Source organism: Oncorhynchus mykiss, chromosome 16 (assembly GCF_013265735.2).
Source record: "Oncorhynchus mykiss isolate Arlee chromosome 16, USDA_OmykA_1.1, whole genome shotgun sequence".
In the NCBI taxonomy this organism is placed as follows: Eukaryota; Metazoa; Chordata; class Actinopteri; order Salmoniformes; family Salmonidae; genus Oncorhynchus; species Oncorhynchus mykiss.
The window spans coordinates 21,010,073-21,029,540 of record NC_048580.1 but is presented as its reverse complement, the minus strand read 5'-3'; the positions used below and the strand labels follow the sequence as shown (position 1 = coordinate 21,029,540).

Genomic DNA, 19,468 nt, shown 5'->3' with positions numbered 1-19,468 from the left:
AAAATAAAAGTTGGTAGAATGTTATTCAAAATTGTTCACAGCTCTAATGGCTGCCAAAGGCTCCTTCCACTAAGTATTAACTCTGGGGTGTGAAGACATATGCAATCAAAACATCTTCATTTTTGATGAATTTGGAAAAATGTATATATTTCTTCTCTCGCTTTGAAAATGCGGAGTACGTTGTGTAGATTGTTAGGGGGCAAAACCCCCCTCATTTATTCCCTTTTTAGATTTCATTTTAAGGCACAAAATGGGAAGGCTGTGCAAGGGGTGTGTAGACGTTCACTAGTGATTGTGTCTCAAGTAGTCATTTTGTATTCGAGATGAGTGAAGCTTATCGCTACAAGACTTTTGAAATGTCAATAGATAAAATGAAATATGACATAAAAAAAATCATACTTTTCCTGCTGTTGTCTTTCTGGAGTCCATAGGGTGGATAACTCAAAAACACGTTTGTGTCAGTGATGCGTATGTGAACCCTGAATGCATCAGTCGCTTTACGCAATTTAACATGACCTTTTACCATATCATGTTTAGTGTGGAATTTATGCTTAAAATTATCCTTATCCAACTCAAGACATGGGTCGGGCTCCCCTGCTCAGATGCTGCATTCATCATCCAATGGTTGCAGGCCACGTCATCGACTGGTTCATCGACTGACAGATTGATAGAACAAACGATGTGGTTTTCTGAAATGTAAAATACCATTCCAGGCGTTTTAAGATCTGTCATGTGTCAGCAACGCCTGGGCAGATTAATGCGCCCATGACCTATCCTGACCAATAAAGCTCAACAAGCTGTTGTAGTCCTAAAAACCGGAAATTAGTTACCTCTGGTTGTTCAGCCAAAGATTGTCTATTTTATTGACAAGATAGTCAAGTGACCGTTCTAACAATGGAAATATATGTCCTCAAAGATGGAAGGCAGGCGGGAAGAGGTGAGATCAGGTGGGACCATTCTTTCCAATGAGAGAGCAGAAACGTGCGTGAACAACAGGCCATAGAAATAGATAAAGGACTCATCTTTGTATCTGTGCCATTATAGCGCCTGTGAAAGCATAGGCATCGCCATTGAGGCTATCGCTGTTTTAAAGAAGAACATTTTCTTCTTCATTGGCTGATTGCTCCCAACTCATAGGAATCCCCACCCAGTTGACTACTTTAAAATGGTGGAAGCCCTCAATGGCAATGTCCATGCTAAAATGGGTTTTATCCATAATGAGTTTATCTCCATGACAACAAACTCCAATATCAAGTTATTTTTTCTAAGTTGCCGAAATGCCACTTGAGTCCACGTATATCAGTGCATTCCTAACCTAACCAAACTTCTATTTGGTCAAATAAGCCCATTTAGCAAATTAGCAATACTTTTTTATTGTTGACCAAATTTGATACTCTTATCTCATTGACCTCCATATAAAAAATCCTCACTTCGTGGGCTTATTTCTGTGGACAGATTTTGGGCAGAGTAAAACCTGTTGTTTTGCCTCATACTCTCTGGCTCAACCATTCCTATGGGGGAAATTAATGGGGAAAGAATGGGGTTTTGGGATAGACACAGGCTTCGGAGATCTTATACACTACATGACCAATAGTATGTGGACACCTGCTTGTCGAACATCTCATTCCAAAATCATGGGCATTAATATGGAGTTGGTCCGCCCTGCACTCTTCTGGGAAGACTGTTGGAACATTGCTGCGGGAACTTGCTTCCATTCAGCCACAAGAGCATTAGGGAGGTCGGGCACTGACTTCGGGTAATTAGACCTGGCTCTCAGTCAGCATTCCAATTCATCCCAAAGGTGTTCGATGGGGTTGAGGTCAGGGCTCTGTGCAGGCCATTCAAGTTCTTCCACACTATCTCAACAAAACCAATTCTGTATGGACCTTGCTTTATGCATGTAGGAATTGTCATGCTGAAAGAGGAAAGGGCCTTCCCAAAACTGTTGCCACAAATTTGGAAGCACAGAATCGTCTAGAATGTCATTGTATGCTGTAGACTTAAGATTCCCTTCACTGGAACTAAGGGGCCTAGCCCGAACGATGAAAAACAGCCACAGACCATTATTCCTCCTCCGCCAAACTTTACATTTGGCACTATGCATGTGGGCAGGTATTGTTCTCCTGGCATCCGCCAAACCCAGATTCGTCCGTCGGACTGCCAGATGGTGAAGTGTGATTCATCAATCCAGAGAACGCATTTCCACTGCTCCAGAGTCCAATGGCGGTGAGCTTTACACCACTCCAGCCGACACTTGGCATTGGGCATGGTGATCTTAGGTTTTTGTGTGGCTGCTAGGCCATGGAAACCCATTTAATTAAGCTTCCGTCAAACAGTTCAGTGCTGACGTTGCTTCCAGAGGCAGTTTGGAACTCGGTAGTGAGTGTTGCAACTGAGGACAGACCATTTTTAAGCACTACGCACTTCAGCTCTCGGCGGTACCTAGACATTTGCACTTCACTTACAGTTGACAGGGGCAGTTCAATCAGGGTAGAAATTTTAAGAACTGACTTGTTGGAAAGGTGGCAGCCTATGACAGTGCCACGTTGAAAGTCACTCAGCTCATCAGTAAGGGCATTCTACTGCCGCCAATGTTTGTCAATGGCGATTTTGTGGATGTGTGCTCGTTTTTATACACCCGTCAGCAACGGGTGTGGCTGACATAGACAAATCCACTAATTTGAAGGGGTGTCCACATACTTTTGTATATGTAGTGTATGTTTTGTTCTATGATATATCAGTCAGTTAACATTACCTTTATGAATTATGGAGCATTCGTGTGCATTTGTGTTCCCAAAATGGAATGTTAGTTGATGAAGATTACCACATAGAGCAACACGTATAAGATCTCATAAACCTGTGTTTACCACAAAACCACATTAATTTGCACAACGAGCCATGGTGGCGTTAATGCCAACAAAAAGACGCCATTACTATTGCTCTCTATGGTCCTGAACTACCGCTCCCAGAGGCACCGTGGGACGCAAAGACGTGACTACGTATTACCGTTGGAAACGGCGGCGATTGTAGCGGGAGAGTACAGATTGTCATGCCAAAATCTGTTGTTTACATGGCGAAGAACATAAAAAACCTTGCTTCCACAATTTTAAAGGAAAATATGGAGTGAGACAAGATAGGTACTTCTTTCGTAAAGCACGTTAAATGTTGATGGTACCTTTGTTACCAAAGGTCGAGTTGATAGCACAGCAAAGCCACAGTGGCTATCCGGTACAGCATTATAGTACATATTTTGCCAGATATCAACAGGTGAATTCACTTACTAGTTAGCTAACGTTAGCTAACTTAACGTTAGCTAAGTAACTTGAAAGGACTCCCTGACATATTGCTACAATGACGTCGAGAGGTAAAGGGTTTATTTGCATATCACTGCAGGTTACCAGCAAACGTATTTCACTGCTAGTTAAAAATAGAGTAATGAATTATGACAACTATTCCAACTAGCTAACGTTAAATGCATTTACACTATTTATAACTAGTGCCCTTCAATGTTTATTGTGCCTGACAGTGTGGCAACACCCCTATGTCAACATCTTCAAACACATGAGAGTTGAGGAGTGGAAGAAGACCTCAAGAGAGGGAGATGTGACAACCTATATGGTAGGCAACACTACTCTTATACCTTAACAAATCACTCTTATTACCCAACCCAGCATTGGAGAGAGGAGGCAACCTGGGGTGGCAATCATGTCGAAGGTACTCAATACCTTGTGCCCACTCTCTCCCCTCCTCAAAATATCAGAGAAGTGAGGAGAAGCTCTGAGGTTGACCCCCTTTAGACCTTCTCATCCAATGCCCCTGCTCATGTCAGATGGAAATGAGGAATCAGAAACTACTTTTGAGATTCACCCCAGGTCTTCAGTTTGCTTTTAATTGTGACTTTTCATTATGACATTTTGACAGGACAAAACACTGATGTGTACAGTCTTTCGGATCCGGGGGTCCATTCCAGCCAGCAATTACATCCTTCTGCCCAAGACCAGCACTCAGTCCCTGGGGCTGACAGGACGCTACCTCTACCTGCTCTTCAGACCCAGTCCTGCCAAACACTTTGTAGTGCATATGGACATCGCTGCTGAGGTACAGACTGGGGACATGGTTTTCAATCCTGGCCCTTTCTTGGGTTGAATTCCGCATTGTTATGTACAGCTTGGGTGTACCATTGTTTTCTGTATTGGCACACTCCATTGTGGTTGTCATTCCAATTGAAGGAACTAGGGTCTGGTTTCAATGATAGAGGTACTATGTCACTGCCTTTGTCAATAAGTGTAAAAAATACTCAATCAAAAAATCACGAGGCAGACATTTCAGAATGTCGCGATTCAAAACCATAGTTTGGGGGGGAAAACATTTGCAGTGGTTCTCGTTCAGCTAGTTAATGCAAACCAGCCTCTTGATCTCCATCTCGCTAGCAAATATTTTGTATTTTATTCAAGCGGACCTAGGAAGTGACGTAGTTCCACAATGCCAAAAGAGTCCATCAAACCAGACCCTAGTCACTGTGTTGCCTAGGGTTGGGTTTTCGAGACTAGGAAGGAACACAATGGCATTGTCAGGCATGTAATTACATACTTTATAAAACTGATTTATATAGGATATCTGTGTTGTGAGGCATGTTATTATTCAACAAGGGCATAGTACTTAGTATTTTGATAGTATGATGGATTGGCATAGCACTGATCAAATAAAAATATGCCTCATAATTCTAAGGAATTTGCTGTGTTAAATAGTGAAATAACATTACTATTCAGAACAGTCTGTCTCTTCTCTCCCACTTCCACGACACTCAATACCTGTTTTTATACTGAACAAAAATATAAACGTAACGTGCATCAATTTCAACAATTTTGCTGAATTACAGTTCATATAAAGAAATCAGTCAGTTGAAATAAATGTATTAGGCCCTAATCTATGGATTTCACATGACTGGGAAGGGGTGCAGCCATGGGTGGGCCTGGGAAGGCATAGGACCACCCACTGGGCTGGCGTGGTTCCATGTGGTCTGCGGTTGTGAGGCCGGTTGGACATACTGCCAAATTCTCTAAAACAACATTGGATGCAGTTTATGGTAGAGAAATTAGCATTAAATTATCTGGCAACAGCTCTGGTGGACATTCGGGCAGTCAGCATGCCAATTACAATCTCCCTCAACTTGAAACAGCTGTGGCATTGTGTTGTGACAAAACTGCACATTTTAGAGTGGCCTTTTATTGTCCCCAGTACAAGGTGCACCTGTGTAATGATCATGCTGTTTAATCAGCTTCTTGATATGCCACACCTGACAGGTGGATGGATTATCTTGGCAGAGGAAAAATGCTCACTAACAGGGATGTAAAAAATTGTGCACAACATTTTAGAGAAAGATTTCTGGAATCTTTTATTTCAGCTCATCAAACATGGGCCCAACACTTTACATGTTGTGTTTTATATTTTTGTGGAGTATAGTAGCATGCCTCTGGAACTGATTCTCAGTAGAACACCACTTATTCCTTGTGATATTGATCTACCTGCTAGAATTTGCTGCTTTCTCATGTGTTTTATACCCAACCTTTCATTTTGAAAGTGCTGTAGTTCCTATGGATTTAAAACCCAAGGTTATTTTACCACCACTCATTAGGGATTATGACATTTAGTTGTGATCTTAACTGGAATTGGGAAAATAAGCCTTCTAAATCTGTCCATCTAAGCTTCTTAGATTTATCCATCTAATTATTGAACGAGTAATATAAATCTCTCTAAGTTTTAAGCCTACAGTAGTTCATTAGACTAGTTGTTTTGGTGCCTCTATAATGCAGTCTAGGTTTTAGAACCTCGAGTGACACGTTCAGCTCTGTTATTGTCTTGTCTAGGGTTTTGGAGGATTATGTTATTCTAATATCCTTGCATTTAGCCAGGGCCATATTCATAAAGCCTCTCAGTGGGAGTGCTGGTCTAAAATCAGTTTTCCCTAGATCATAATGAATAAGATTAGTAGGGGACCTGATCCTAGATCAGTAATCCTATTCCGAGACCCTTTATGAATACGTGTGCTGTTCAGGCGTTCAACCATGGAACTCTCCTTGATAAGTTACCAGACAGAATCATGACTGGTATTGTTGATTCCAGCTTTATGGATGTTACATTTGCAGGCAAAATCACAACTTGAATGTCTCACAGAATGGACAAACAAAATGTAAATTAAGCTTCTGATGTGTGTGTCTATAGGTCCCCTTGGAATACCCAAATATTGGCATGTTGGCCAAATAAAACAGAGGCATTACTTGTAACATTAAATGGGCCAGATTTTGGGGAGACTGAACATATTAGCAGAAGTCTGAGTTTGTAAGTCTCTTAGGTCAAAACATGAATAGGCATTTTGAAGGAAAGGCTTGGCTGAACACAAAAAAAAGGAAACATTTGAAAATGATGTAATTTCCATTATTACTTTAGAGTGGAAATACAACCGTTATGGATATTACACACATTGACATTCACATCTTAAAGATTTCTTTATCAAAATCTATCGTAACACATTTGTTGTCTACTGGAACTTTTGTAAAATGTCAGCAGATGGAATTGTACCTAAATAATGTCTGCACTTCAAAATACACTGAACAAAAATATAAATGCAACAATTTCAACGATTTTACTGAGTTACAGTTCATGTAAGGAAATCAGTCAATTTAAATAAATTAATTAGTCCCTAATCAATGGATTCACATGACTGGGCAGGGTCACAGCCATGGGTGGGCCTGGGAGGGCACAGGTCCACCCATTGGGGAGCCAGCCCAGCCAATTAGAATTTGTTTTTTTCCCACAAACAGGCTTTATTACAGACAGAAATACTCCTCCGTTTCATCAGCTGTCTGGGTGGCTGGTCTCAGACGATCCCACAGGTGAATAAGTCTGATGTGGAGGTCCTGGGCTGGCTCGGTTACACGTGGCCTGCGGTTGTGAGGCTGGTTGGACGTACTGCCAAATTCTCTAAAACAACGTTAGAAGTGGTTTAGTGTAGAGAAATTAACATTACATTTTCTGGCAACAGCTCTGGGGGACATCTTTTATTTCAGCTCATGGGACCAATACTTTACATGTTGCGTTTATATTTTTGGTCAGTATATATACCTTATGGATAATTACTGTATGAGCATGGTTTCATTTTGGAATAATTCACCTTTTTTGTCAGGGTGACCTTCCCCTGGGATTGCCCGTATGGTTTCTTGCTACCATTATAAGTTTTGTCGCATCTACCTCGTCTCTGACTCTACCTGGGTTCCTTGTCTTGTGGATTTCATAACCACGCCTTTATAACCATTAAATCATGATGAGACATGAATTTGTTTAACCATTTATCTGAACGTGCTCGTCTTAACACATACAAACCCCTATGATGCTCTGCCGCACAACCCCAATACACAACTCTCTCTACATGAACTGTTGGGAGAGTCTCTTCTACAAGTCCAACCGTTTAGGTGCCCGTCTATCTCTCGTAGTGTTTGGTGTGTAGCCCATTCACTCACGCTGACCAGCTCCAGTACTTTGTTCTTAACTAGAGCTTAAAAGTCAGCCTCGACTTTTGGTTTGATAGTATAAGTTAAGTGTTGTGCTTTCAAAAACGTTGGTTTGTGTCTGACACGAGATACAGCTGCCCCTGTGTCAATCTCCATATGTACTGGCTGCCCCTCTAGTAAGGGAGAGACGTAGCCATACCCCCCCCCCCCCCCAGCAACAGTCAGGATTTTTAGTGTGACTTCCTTGTCTGAGTCTCTCACCTCAATGTTCTCTGCTCAACAGCGTGAACATATATTTTTCTTTTGTTGGAACGTCTGTTTGTTTTCAGTCTTTGACGTTTTCTCTGAGCGCGATGTTGCCGGCAATTCATGTCTTTACATCAGCACGTAGACAGACGCCTGATGTCCCGCTTTGCCACAGCGAAAGCATGTGCCTTGATTTCCCTGTCTCTGATTCTCAGTTGAGATAATCAGGGAAAGTGCACAACTGCTGAGCGTCTATCATCTAGGTCCATGGACACACTGACTTCAATGGCCCTTGCCAAGGTCAGATTGCTTTAAGTCAATAGTCTCTTTTGTGTAGCAATTGATGTTATTCTTCAATAACACAAACTCCAAAGCAAATCAGGGGGATAAAAATAGGTTTATTTGAGAAGGACAAATCAAGATGTTATGCTGGGAGGTAGATGTTCAGTCTCGCCTGTCCTCAGCTTTTCTCCACCGAACAAAGGAACAGGATGCCATTTATAATCCCCCCACACTAGCCTGGGGTTGACCAATCAGAAGTCCTTGCAGGACAACTGGCCAAATAACAAGTGTGAGTTCAACCATTTATTTGACCTTGCTCATCTTAACACATATAAACCTCTATGATGCTCTGCGGCAGGACCCCAATACGCAAGACCTAGTACCTCATTTTGACAAGGTTAATTTCTTTTACCCCAGGCCACTCAAAGCAATGCTTAAAAGTTGGACACACTATATAATTCTGTCATTAGATTTGCCTTGGGGTTCAGTGGATCACTTATCACTCTCCTCATGGTTGCAAAGAGTGAAATAGACCTATTCTCACTCTAGATGTAGGGTTGTGACGGTCCTGGAATTTAGGATGACTAATTGGCCAGACTAATGACTGCGGTCTCTGTAACAGTTTGAATAGCAAAAATAAAAACATATTTTTAGACGCACATTTTCTCCTTCGCTCCTGATTGCATGTGCTGCCATAGAAACATAATTCATCTACGAGTTATATGTATAGGTGTGCTGCTGCTACATTGTGGGGGTTGTTACCTCTGCAACCCGAGACTTTGTTGCTCCTTGCCGACTCAAGAAACTAGCAAAGTTTCATCACGTTGTTAAGAGTCCATTTTACCTCAAACGAACTAAACTGTACAAATAAGTATTCACATTTTTACCAATTACCAGTAAAACCCCACCATAAGAATTACAGGTACTATATTTGACCTCCCTGTTTCCTCTGCTGTTTTTTGTAGGAGGGCCAGGTGATCCGTGTCTCCTTCTCCAACCTGTTTAAGGAGTTCAAGTCCACGGCCACCTGGCTGCAGTTCCCCTTCCTGTGTGGAGCGGCCAAGGGTTCGGTGTACGAGAGCACTGCAAAAACAGCCAGACACGGTGAAAACATACATCTTACACCAAACATAGTAACACAGTTACAACAACAATCATGTTCAAGCAAAACTGGTTGAATTGTAACAGCTATAAGCTGGTCATTTGAATCAGATTTGTCGAGTTTTGTCTTCTGTGATGTCTTCACTGAACATGGCTAAACCAGCGAATTACAATTGTACTGCGGTATTCCTTGATCATGACCAAGTTCTTCTATTGGCCAGGACTGGTGGGTCCCGCCCCCTCTACGGTGCGTTGGACCTGTCTGATGATGGACCTGCAGTACATTCTCTCTGTCTACCTCAACCGCCGCCACAGCCACCTGAAGACAGTCAAACTGTGTGCCAACATGTCAGTGAAAAACATGTTCACCAGTGACCTGGTGCTAGACCCTGGTGAGACTGAGACCCAAAGCTATCACAGGGTTTTATAATAGGATTATAATGTAATATAGTGTTAGATGCTTCATGTCAGGTTTACCAAGGACTGTGTATGTACACAAAATGAAATTGCAATCTGGGAGAAAATTCCTGGCTCAAAGTTTTTAATGTTTCCACAGAACTAGCTATTAGTTACCTTTTTTATTAGTAATAACGTGTCAGCTTTTGTCATTGAGGAAGAATGTTCCCTGAGATGGGAGAGGCAGGACTTGCAGTGCAATCTGCTTCACAAATAGAACTGACTTCTATTTTACATGCTGACTACACCGCTCGCGTTGCAATATATATAAAAAAATCTATATTATTCAATTATTGCAATTATTGTTGGTGATCGTGTGCCTACTGTAGCCGCTTCTTCTGGTTTTTAGCTGATAGGAGTGGAACTCTGGCTTTTACAGCAGATGACCACACCATCTGTGACAAGGATCGACGAGTTGTGCGTTCCGAGATGCCGTTCTCCGCTGCTGTGTTATTTGTCTGTTTGTTGCCCTACTGTTAGCTTGCTCAATTCTTGCCATTTTCCTTTTTAAAAAAAAGAGTTGTAGCCCTTTTTCTCCCCAATTTTGTGGTATCCAATTGTTTAGTAGCTACTATCTTGTCTCATCGCTACAACTCCTGTACAGGCTCGGGAGAGATGGGAACACCGTGCACCTGGCAACCTTGGTTAGCGCGCACTGCGCCCGGCCCGCCACAGGAGTCGCTGGTGCGCGATGAGACACGGATATCCCTACTGGCCAAACCCTCCCTAACCCAGACGACGCTAAGCCAATTGTGCGTCGCCCCACGGACCTCCCTTTCGCGGCCGGTTACGACAAAGCCTGGGCGCGAACCCAGAGTCTGGTGGCACAGCTGGCGCTGCAGTACAGCGCCCTTAACCACTGCGCCACCCGGGAGGCCCACCATTTTCATTTGACCTCTCAGCAACAAGTGTGATACTGGATCCGGGACACCTGGCACCAGCGATCATACCGCTCTCAAAGTTGCTTAGGTCACTCGTTTTGCCTGTTCAATCGTTAAATCGAACAGTAACTGAATGCCTCGATGCCAGTCTGCCTGCATTATATAGCAAGCCATGGCCACGTTGACTCACTGTCTGTAGGAGCAATCCATTTTCATGAACGGGGTGGTGTACCTAATAAACTGTCCGGTGGGTGTATAACTACCACATAGTTAAACAAAAATATATTTAGGTTAAGGGCTCATTTTCTTCAGGATGTTCAAAAGCCTGGGCATTTTTATAGAAATAGTTCAAATGCAGAGAATCCTTCAAGCTAAGCCTATTTACAAGACCATTTCCTTAGTTTGGCATATTTGTTTTTAGTTTATAAAATGTTTAACAGCTGAACCTTCAACCTGCTTATTTCAGACCATTTCCTGAATTTGAAGTGCATTTTTTTGTACTTGAAATTTTTCAAAAACAGTTGAACTCACTTACTTATTCATGGCCATCTCCTGAGTTTGAAGTACTTACTTTTATTTCAAAAATAATTATTCAATTCAACCACAGTGCAATTGACCAGGCTGTGTGGGGGTGCAATCAATTCAATCAATTGTGTTCATTCATTGTGCCTCCCTCAAGGTTCTAGCCCGGCTCCAAGGCAAATCTATCTCTTCAATATACTTCCTCATCTTTTTATCCTTTGTTCATTTCCCTCCAGGAGTGTCCTTCAATGAGGCAAAGCAGGCCGGGTTGGCGTCATCTCTGGGCACAGGCCCCATGCCTAGGGAGATGTCCTTCCCTGTGCCCAAGGGAGGCAGCTGGCATGACCTCTATGACTACATCAGGTGGGTGGCCTCACCAGGGTGGTATTCAAATGGGGGAGAGAACTTAATTGAAAAAGCGAGCGACTACCTGGACTTGTCCAAAAATAACTGCTTGTTTTCGTTGTCTGTTAAATAACATTTTCAAACTTTTTGCACCGGTATGCCCTAATGAACTGCTATCCAGTTACCGTAGACAGGGTGAATCGAGCTGCTGTCACAATTCAATCAATTGCTGACGCTATGCACATTTTCTAGTTTCAGTCGGTATTGAAGTGTCAACTTGCCTTTCAACTGCTTCTTATGTTTAAAACTTTTGAGCTGCTACTTTGTTTATTCTGACAGGTTTCCATCAGACGGAGCCAAGATGCCCTTTGACTCCATTCAGAAAGGCTATCCCAGCGCTGTATCTAGTAAGTGGACAGCACTATAACACCTATGAATGTTTGATTTACCTCTAATTCCTATGAAGTTAAGAATAGATGTGCCTAAGCAGCAATTGTGACAAATGCAGTGATTACTATGTTAGTGTATAATTACAGTAGAATGAAAACATTAATTGCACAGTACAAATTCTGTGGTAACAGCACGTTATTGTTGTCTTGCCCCAGCATGTTCCCCAGCAGAGAGGAGTCCCATGAGAGAGATGTCTCGCAGTGTGAACATCAGCAAACCAGTGCAAGACAGAGTGTCACTCATCCAGCAGATCACCACCCCCAAACTAGTAAGACAATAGCCTGGGTGGGTGGTTGGTTGGTTTGTGTGTGTGTGTTCTTTGTGTCTGAAATTGTATTTTCATGCTCTAAATATATGTGTATATCTGTGGTCGTCCCATTTTCTGTATACTGTCTGTGTCAGACTGTCTGTTCTGTGTACAATTACAAACGGCTGTATTTCGCATTGTCATAACCTGATGTGCCGTTTCCTCCCCCAGCACCCAAGGCATCGCACCACTCTGGAGACGTCCAGTATTGCTGAGCTGGGAGTGGTCACATCTGGCCTGAACGGCCAAGACACATCACAGGATGACTGGCATTGCCCTGGCGACAACCTGGGAAAAGGTCAGGGGTCGAGGACCTCCAGGTCGCACCGCTCGGCTGTCAGGATACCGTGCACGGACGATGGGGGCGTGCACGTTTACGCCCACACCGAGGATGACATCAACACCCACAGAGACGACAGTGACATAGAGGAGGTGAGACACACCATTTAGCACTTACACACACACACCTCTCAATTTACACTCCACCTTCATGTAACAGATCTCTTTCACAAAGCCACTTCCTGTGCTTTCCCTGCTCCTACACACTGCTTTGTTTCTGTATTGTTGAAGGTTTTCCGCATTCGTCTCTTTGCATTTCCAGATTGTTTGTACAGCAGTCTCAAGACCTGTCACTCTTCCCATAGCCAAGGAATCCCAACAGCGGGTAAGAAAAGACAAGAAAAAAGAGATTGACTTCAGATTTTGAAACACCTGACGACTTTGTTAGGTTCCGTACAGAATATTGTGTGAACCCATACAGTTAGTTATTGGTGTGAATTCTGTTTCTGTCTACTCAGAAGCTGCATCCTGACCCCATCCTCAGGCTCAACAGAATAATTGGTTTTGGGGGAGCCACTATGAAATGTGTAAGTCTCAAGTTGGCACTGTGTTTGTTTACGCTATGAGATATGTTTTCACACGGGGGCCTCACGAGTGGCGCAGCGGTCTAAGGCAATGCGTCACAGTGCTTGAGGCGTCACTACAGACTCTGGTTCGATCTCGGGCTGTGTCACAACCGGCCGTGACCGGGAGTCCCATAGGGTGGCGCACAATTGGACCAGCGTAGTCTGGGTTAGGGGAGGGTTTGGCCGGGGGGACTTTACTTGGTTCACCGCACTCTAGCGACTCCCTATGGCTGACCTGGTGCCTGCAGGCTGACTTCAGTCGTCAGCTGAACGCTGTTTCTTCCGACACATTGGTGCAGCTGGCTTCTGGGTTAAGCGGGCAGGTGTTAAGAAGCGTGGTTTGGCGGTTCATGTTTCGGCAGACGCATGGCTCGACCTTCGCCTCTCCTGAGCCCGTTGAGGAGTTGCAGCGATGAGACAAGATAGAAAAAGGGGGTTATAAAGTCATGTGAAATAAGTAAAGGAAAACTTATGATCCATCGTTGCCGTATATTCGATATCATACCATTTTTATATGTTATAAATATAATATCAGATATGAGTTTCTCTCTCTCTGTGAGATCATATATGACAAAACTATATATCATATACACAAGTACTGTATATTTAAGAAATAAGGCCCGAGGGGGTGTGGTATATGGCCAATATACCACAGTTAAGGACTGTTCTTATGCACAACGCAGAGTGCCTGGATACAGCCCTATATTGGCCGTATACCACAAAGACTCGAAGTGCTTTATTGCTATTATAAATTGGCTACCAACGTAATTAGAGCAGTAAAAATGTAAATTTTGTCATACCCGTAGTATACGGTCTGATATATCGCGGCTTTCAGTCAATCGGCACTCAGGGCTTGAACCGCCCAGTTTATAATGTCTGATATACCACGACTTTCAGCCAATCAGCACCCAGGATTCAAACTACTTGGTTTATAAATACCAAATCTACTACCGCTCTCCCTTTAGGCTCTATGGACTAAGTCTGGGGATACGGTGGTGTATCCCTGTCACGCCATCATCGTCTCCATGAAGATCTCCTCCGGACAGCAGAGGTTCTTCATCGGCCACACTGATAAGGTGTAACACACAGTTTAATGAAAAATCCTGAATACACACACAACACACACTCACAAATAGCGCCGCTGTTGTCATAGTAGGCCATGCCACTTCAAATACTTGGCCTGGCTGGTGCTGTAGACGTTGTACTATAACAGGTTTTGAATGAAATGCCACAGCAGGTAATGAGAGTTCCGTAGTCTTTTTTGACACTAGCGCTGCATTTTATCACTGTCAAGGTGGCATCAATGTCACCTCACAGTGTGTTGTCTCTGTGTGCTGTCAGGTGTCTGCTCTCACGTTCAATGGGAACAGCACAGTGCTGGCCTCGGCCCAGACCGGCATTCAGAGTGTGGTGCGAGTTTGGAACTACCTCAAGGCCAACTGCTTGGCCATGTTCAAGACCCACGCTCACTCACTGTCCTCGTTGAGGTGACCGTTCACACACAAACGCACACGCACACGCTCAGCCACAAGACCCATGCTCACTTGCTGACCTCACTAAGGTGACCCTTCACATGTAAACGCATACACCTCTTCACCTCACATCTCCACTCTTATGTAACTCCTCTTCACATTTGACTTTCCCCTATGTGTTCCTGTCCCATTGTCCTCATTGAGTTAACCACACGCATATACAGTATAATGCAACACACACACATTCGCTTTAAGGACAAATATTCACTCTGTTCATGACTTGTGCTTCTTGTTGTCCTCAGCTTCTCCTACAGCGGTGGGGTTCTATGTGGAGTGGGGAAAGACGGCCACAGTAAAACAGTAAGCGCCACAGCCAACAGCCATGATATGATGCGTGACTCGGAAGAATTGTTTGCAGATACTGTATTCAAAGGATACAGTCCATGACTAGGAAGAATGGTATCCAGATTGTATTCTTAATATAATCCATATATACAATTCTGTCGAAACAATTCTTCTTAGTCACTTTTTTGGCTACAGCCAAGATGACCTTATTCAGTCTTAAACTCAGTTTGTTTCAGGTTAAACAATTATCTTTCTTTTGGCCTTCTAGCTGTTTTCTTACCTGAAAACAAAACAGTCTGTTTACCATGGCTACCCAGCTAGGGAGCAACCAAGGTCAATAGAAAAACACTTCAGCGCACTGCTTAGGGACCTAATGAGAAACGCTCTGGGGGGGAAAAAGCAATTCATTATCATCATCATGACTTTTACCATGGCTTCGCAATCAGTGTTAGTTACCTTTTGGTTGACTGATTGCTGTGACTGTGAACAGAAAGTTAATTGCTTGTTGTGTGGCGGTGGGGGCCTAACTTAAAAAAAAAAAAACTATTATTTGTCACATGCTTCGTAAACAACAGGTGTAGACTAACAGTGAAATGCTTACGGGGCCTTTTTCAACAATGCAGAGTTAAAGATAAAAAATGGTGAATAAGATTGAATAACAATGACCAGTAAAAATAACTTTATATAGGGAGCTGAAAATAACATGGCTATATTCAGGGAGTAGCAAATAACATGGCTATATTCAGGGAGTAGCAAATAACATGGCTATATACAGGGAGTAGCAAATAATATGGCTATATACAGGGAGTAGCAAATAACATGGCTATATACAGGGAGTAGCAAATAACATGGCTATATACAGGGAGTAGCAAATAACATGGCTATATACAGGGAGTAGCAAATAACATGGCTATATACAGGGAGTAGCAAATAACATGGCTATATACAGGGAGTAGAAAATAACATGGCTATATACAGGGAGTAGAAAATAACATGGCTAAAACATTTTATTTAACTAGGAAAGTAAGTTAAGGACAAATTCTTATTTACAATGACGGCCTACCAAAAGGCAAAAGGCCTCCTGCGGGGCCGGGGGCCTGGGATTAAAAATAAGATATAAATATAAGACAAAACACACATCACAACAAGAGAGACAACTCTACATAAAGAGAGACCTAAGACAACATAGCAAGGCAGCAACACATGACAACACAGCATGGTAGCAACATAACAACAACATGGTAGCAGCACAAAACATGGTACAAACATTATTGGGCACAGACAACAGCACAATGGGCAAGAAGGTAGAGAACAATACATCACACAAAGCAGTCACAACTGTCAGTAAGAGTTTTCCTGATTGAGTCTTTGAATTAAGCGATTAAGATAAAACATTCCAGTTAGTGTTTGTTGCAGCACGTTCCAGTCACTAGCTGCAGCGAACTGAAAAGAGGAGCGACTCAGGGATGTGTGTGCTTTGGGGACCTTTTTTTGTTTGAATTTTACCCCCTTTTCTCCCCAATTTTGTGGTATCCAATTGTTAGTAGTTACTATCTTGTCTCATCGCTACAACTCCCGTACGGGCTCGGGAGAGACGAAGGTCGAAAGCCATGCGTCCTCCGAAACCCAACCAAGCCGGGCTGCTTCTTAACATAGCGCGCATTCAACCCGGAAGCCCGCCGCACCAATGTGTCGGAGGAAACACCATGCACCTGGCGACCTGGTTAGCGTGCACTGCGCCCGGCCCGCCACAGGAGTCGCTAGTGCCCGATGAGACAAGGATATCCCTACTGGCCAAACCCTCCCTACCTGCCAAACCCAACCCTCCCTAATTACAACATTTCTTTCATCAGTGCAATTTATAGATTTTGGAAAGACCACATTTTTTCATCACCTCATACAATCTCGTTTTTTTCTTCAATTAAGTGTTTGTTGTCACTCAACTTTAGTTTCATCAGTTGCGGCTGAACAGTTAGTTTGTGTGATTAACTCTGCCTGTAAACACGCTGGATGATTCTAAGGAAAGAGAACACGGCGCTGAAAGGTACTGTAGACTCTATTCATTGCAAGGTGTAGGTGGTGCAAAGGGAGGACAAACAACTTAAAGAAACCTTGCTTGATGTACAGTGTAGATCAATACGGAACAATCTAATATTCTCAGGGATCCCGGAGAATGACAACAGCAGAGGCAGTGAGGACACAGTCCGAGACTTTATGTCAACTCAACTAAAACTGCCCACGGATGTTGTGCGTAATGCCACTTTCTCCAGAGTCCATAGAATAGGCAAGGCCTCTGGAAATAGGCCACAGGCTATTATTGCATGTTTTGACAAATTTAAGCAAAAGGAAATGACGAAGAACATGGGCAGAGAACTCAGAAACACTGATTTTGGAATGAATGATCACTTCCCCACCGAGATCAATTAAAAGAGAAAGACTATATCCCATCATGAAGGAAAAGCGTTGCCTGAATTAACGAGTCTCCATGGTGATGGATAAACTTTATATCAACGGGCAATTGTATCGGGACTCTGGAGTAACTCCCTGGCTATTTTAATTTAATGTTCAAATCTGAGTTAATGTGTTGTGGTGTATCATGACAACTTCAACTACAACGAATACATGCTCTATTGATCTTCACTTGATAAGGAAAGGGTTGCATATAGCTCAGGTTAATGAATGTAGCCTTCCTAACAAAATACATGAGGTTTTTAACTTGGTCAACATAAATAATATTCATATTTTGGCTTTGACCGAAACGCATTTTGATGCATCTGTAAATGATGGGCAAATTAATATTCAAGGATATAGTCTACTGAGAAGGGACAGGAATAGGAATGGTGTGGGTGTAGCACTGTATTCAGAATCATATACCTTTTAAGAGGAGGGATGATCTTAATGTATGTCAAACTATGGGCTCAAGTACATCTGCCTCACCAGGCACCCATATTGGTAGGATGTGTGTATAGACCTCCTAGCTCTAAGGTGTCCTCTGTGGATGACTTATGTACTGGGTTTGACCAGGCAACAGAGATGTATTTATTTTGGGTGATTTTAATATAAATTGGAAGGATCACAATAATTTGAATAGAACAAAATTGATGAGAAATGCCAATAACTGTGGTTTGAAACAAATGGTTAATGATACTACTAGATCTTCAATTAAGTTGGGGCATCGTTCAGACACATGCATTGATCTGATTTTCTGTAATATACCATTGCAATGCTCAAAAGCCAGATCAATGCCAGTGGTCTCATAATATTGTGACCATAACCATGAACACCACCCCTAGGATTGTGGTCAAAATACATTTTAAAACATTTAATCATGAGCTATTTCTAAATGATTTGGCTGCTGTACCCTGGGAGCTGATTTATCTAGGGGATGATTTAAATAACGCTACAGAAATGTTTTATTGATTTGCTCACTGAGGTAATGGATCATCATGCCCCTATAAGAACGAGTACAGTTGGTGCCTGTCCATCTCCATGGATTGATGATGAACTGGGTGAGGCTTTTTCTCAAAGAAATGAGTCTAAGCAGCCAAGTCAAAATTAGAAATTGATGAACAGAATTATAGAACATTACGTAATTATGCAGTTAAATTGAATCGAAAGACACTTTTAAATTTTTTATTTTACAACGATGCGTTTATTGATTGTAAAAACGATTCTAAAAAGGTATGGAACACAGTTAAGGGCTTACTTGGTACATCTATCTCATCATGCCCATCTAGTGTGGATGTTGATTGAAGAATAATAACAAAACCAGTTGATATTGCCAATCATTTTGCAGATTTTTTTACAAAGAAAATGTTATGTAAATGTAAACATACATTCTTCCAAACAAGCAATTGTCCAATGGATTGATGATCATATTATGAGCAATAAGATCTGCTCTTTTCGTCTTCAAACAGTGTCAGTGGAGGAGGTGTTAAACCTATTGGAAGTCATTACCTGATGGTAAATCTACAGGTTATGGTCTTATGGACAATTTTTTGCTTCGCTGTGCTGCTCCCCAGATTGCAGTTCCACTGAAATACATATTTAATTGGTCACTTGAAAAGGGGATGTTTGCAAATGTATGGAAGCATGCGAAACTGTGTCCTATTCCGAAAGACTGCAAAGAACCCATTACTCCTTCCAATAGTCGACCAATTAGTCTACTCCCTACACTCAGTAAGATATTGGAGGGTATTGTGAGTAGACAAATGTGGGAGTACATGGAAAATAATTATCTGATTACAGCTAATCAGCATGCTTATCGTAGAAACCATTCCACTATCACTGTATTGGTTGACATGACTGACCAGTGGCACAATGCTATGGATAATAGCAGATTGGTGGGTGTACTATTTTTAGATTTCAGTGCAGCATTTGATTTAGTGGATCATGAAATCATTTTGACAAAATGTATGCGTTATGGTTTTAAGGAGGTAGCATTGAATTGGGTACAGTCATACAGTGCGGCAAAAAAGTATTTAGTCAGCCACCAATTGTGCAAGTTCTCCCACTTAAAAAGATGAGAGAGGCCTGTCATTTTCCTCATAGGTACACTTCAACTATGACGGACAAAATGAGAAAAAAAAATCCAGAAAACCACATTGTAGGATTAATGAATTTATTTGCAAATTATGGTGGAAAATAA

General features: G+C 42.4%; 1 protein-coding gene across 2 annotated transcripts in view; it reads left to right on the top strand.

Annotated features, from left to right (window-relative positions):
• The first annotated feature begins 2,942 nt into the window (after positions 1-2,942).
• Positions 2,943-19,468, top strand: part of wdr90 (WD repeat domain 90) — a 57,744-nt gene continuing 41,218 nt past the window's right edge. Inside the window, exons 1-14 of one of the 2 annotated variants that reach the window (XM_036946480.1) lie at positions 2,943-3,137; positions 3,527-3,618; positions 3,922-4,098; positions 9,002-9,140; positions 9,359-9,529; positions 11,233-11,359; positions 11,681-11,748; positions 11,947-12,059; positions 12,270-12,530; positions 12,700-12,762; positions 12,896-12,964; positions 13,969-14,079; positions 14,345-14,490; positions 14,778-14,835. In XM_036946480.1, coding sequence (XP_036802375.1) covers positions 3,562-3,618; positions 3,922-4,098; positions 9,002-9,140; positions 9,359-9,529; positions 11,233-11,359; positions 11,681-11,748; positions 11,947-12,059; positions 12,270-12,530; positions 12,700-12,762; positions 12,896-12,964; positions 13,969-14,079; positions 14,345-14,490; positions 14,778-14,835 — 1,560 coding nt within the window. In that variant the 5' untranslated portion in view covers positions 2,943-3,137; positions 3,527-3,561. Of the gene's footprint in view, positions 3,365-3,526; positions 3,619-3,921; positions 4,099-9,001; positions 9,141-9,358; positions 9,530-11,232; positions 11,360-11,680; positions 11,749-11,946; positions 12,060-12,269; positions 12,531-12,699; positions 12,763-12,895; positions 12,965-13,968; positions 14,080-14,344; positions 14,491-14,777; positions 14,836-19,468 lie in introns of both variants that reach the window. The other variant, XM_036946479.1, reaches the window with a different exon arrangement.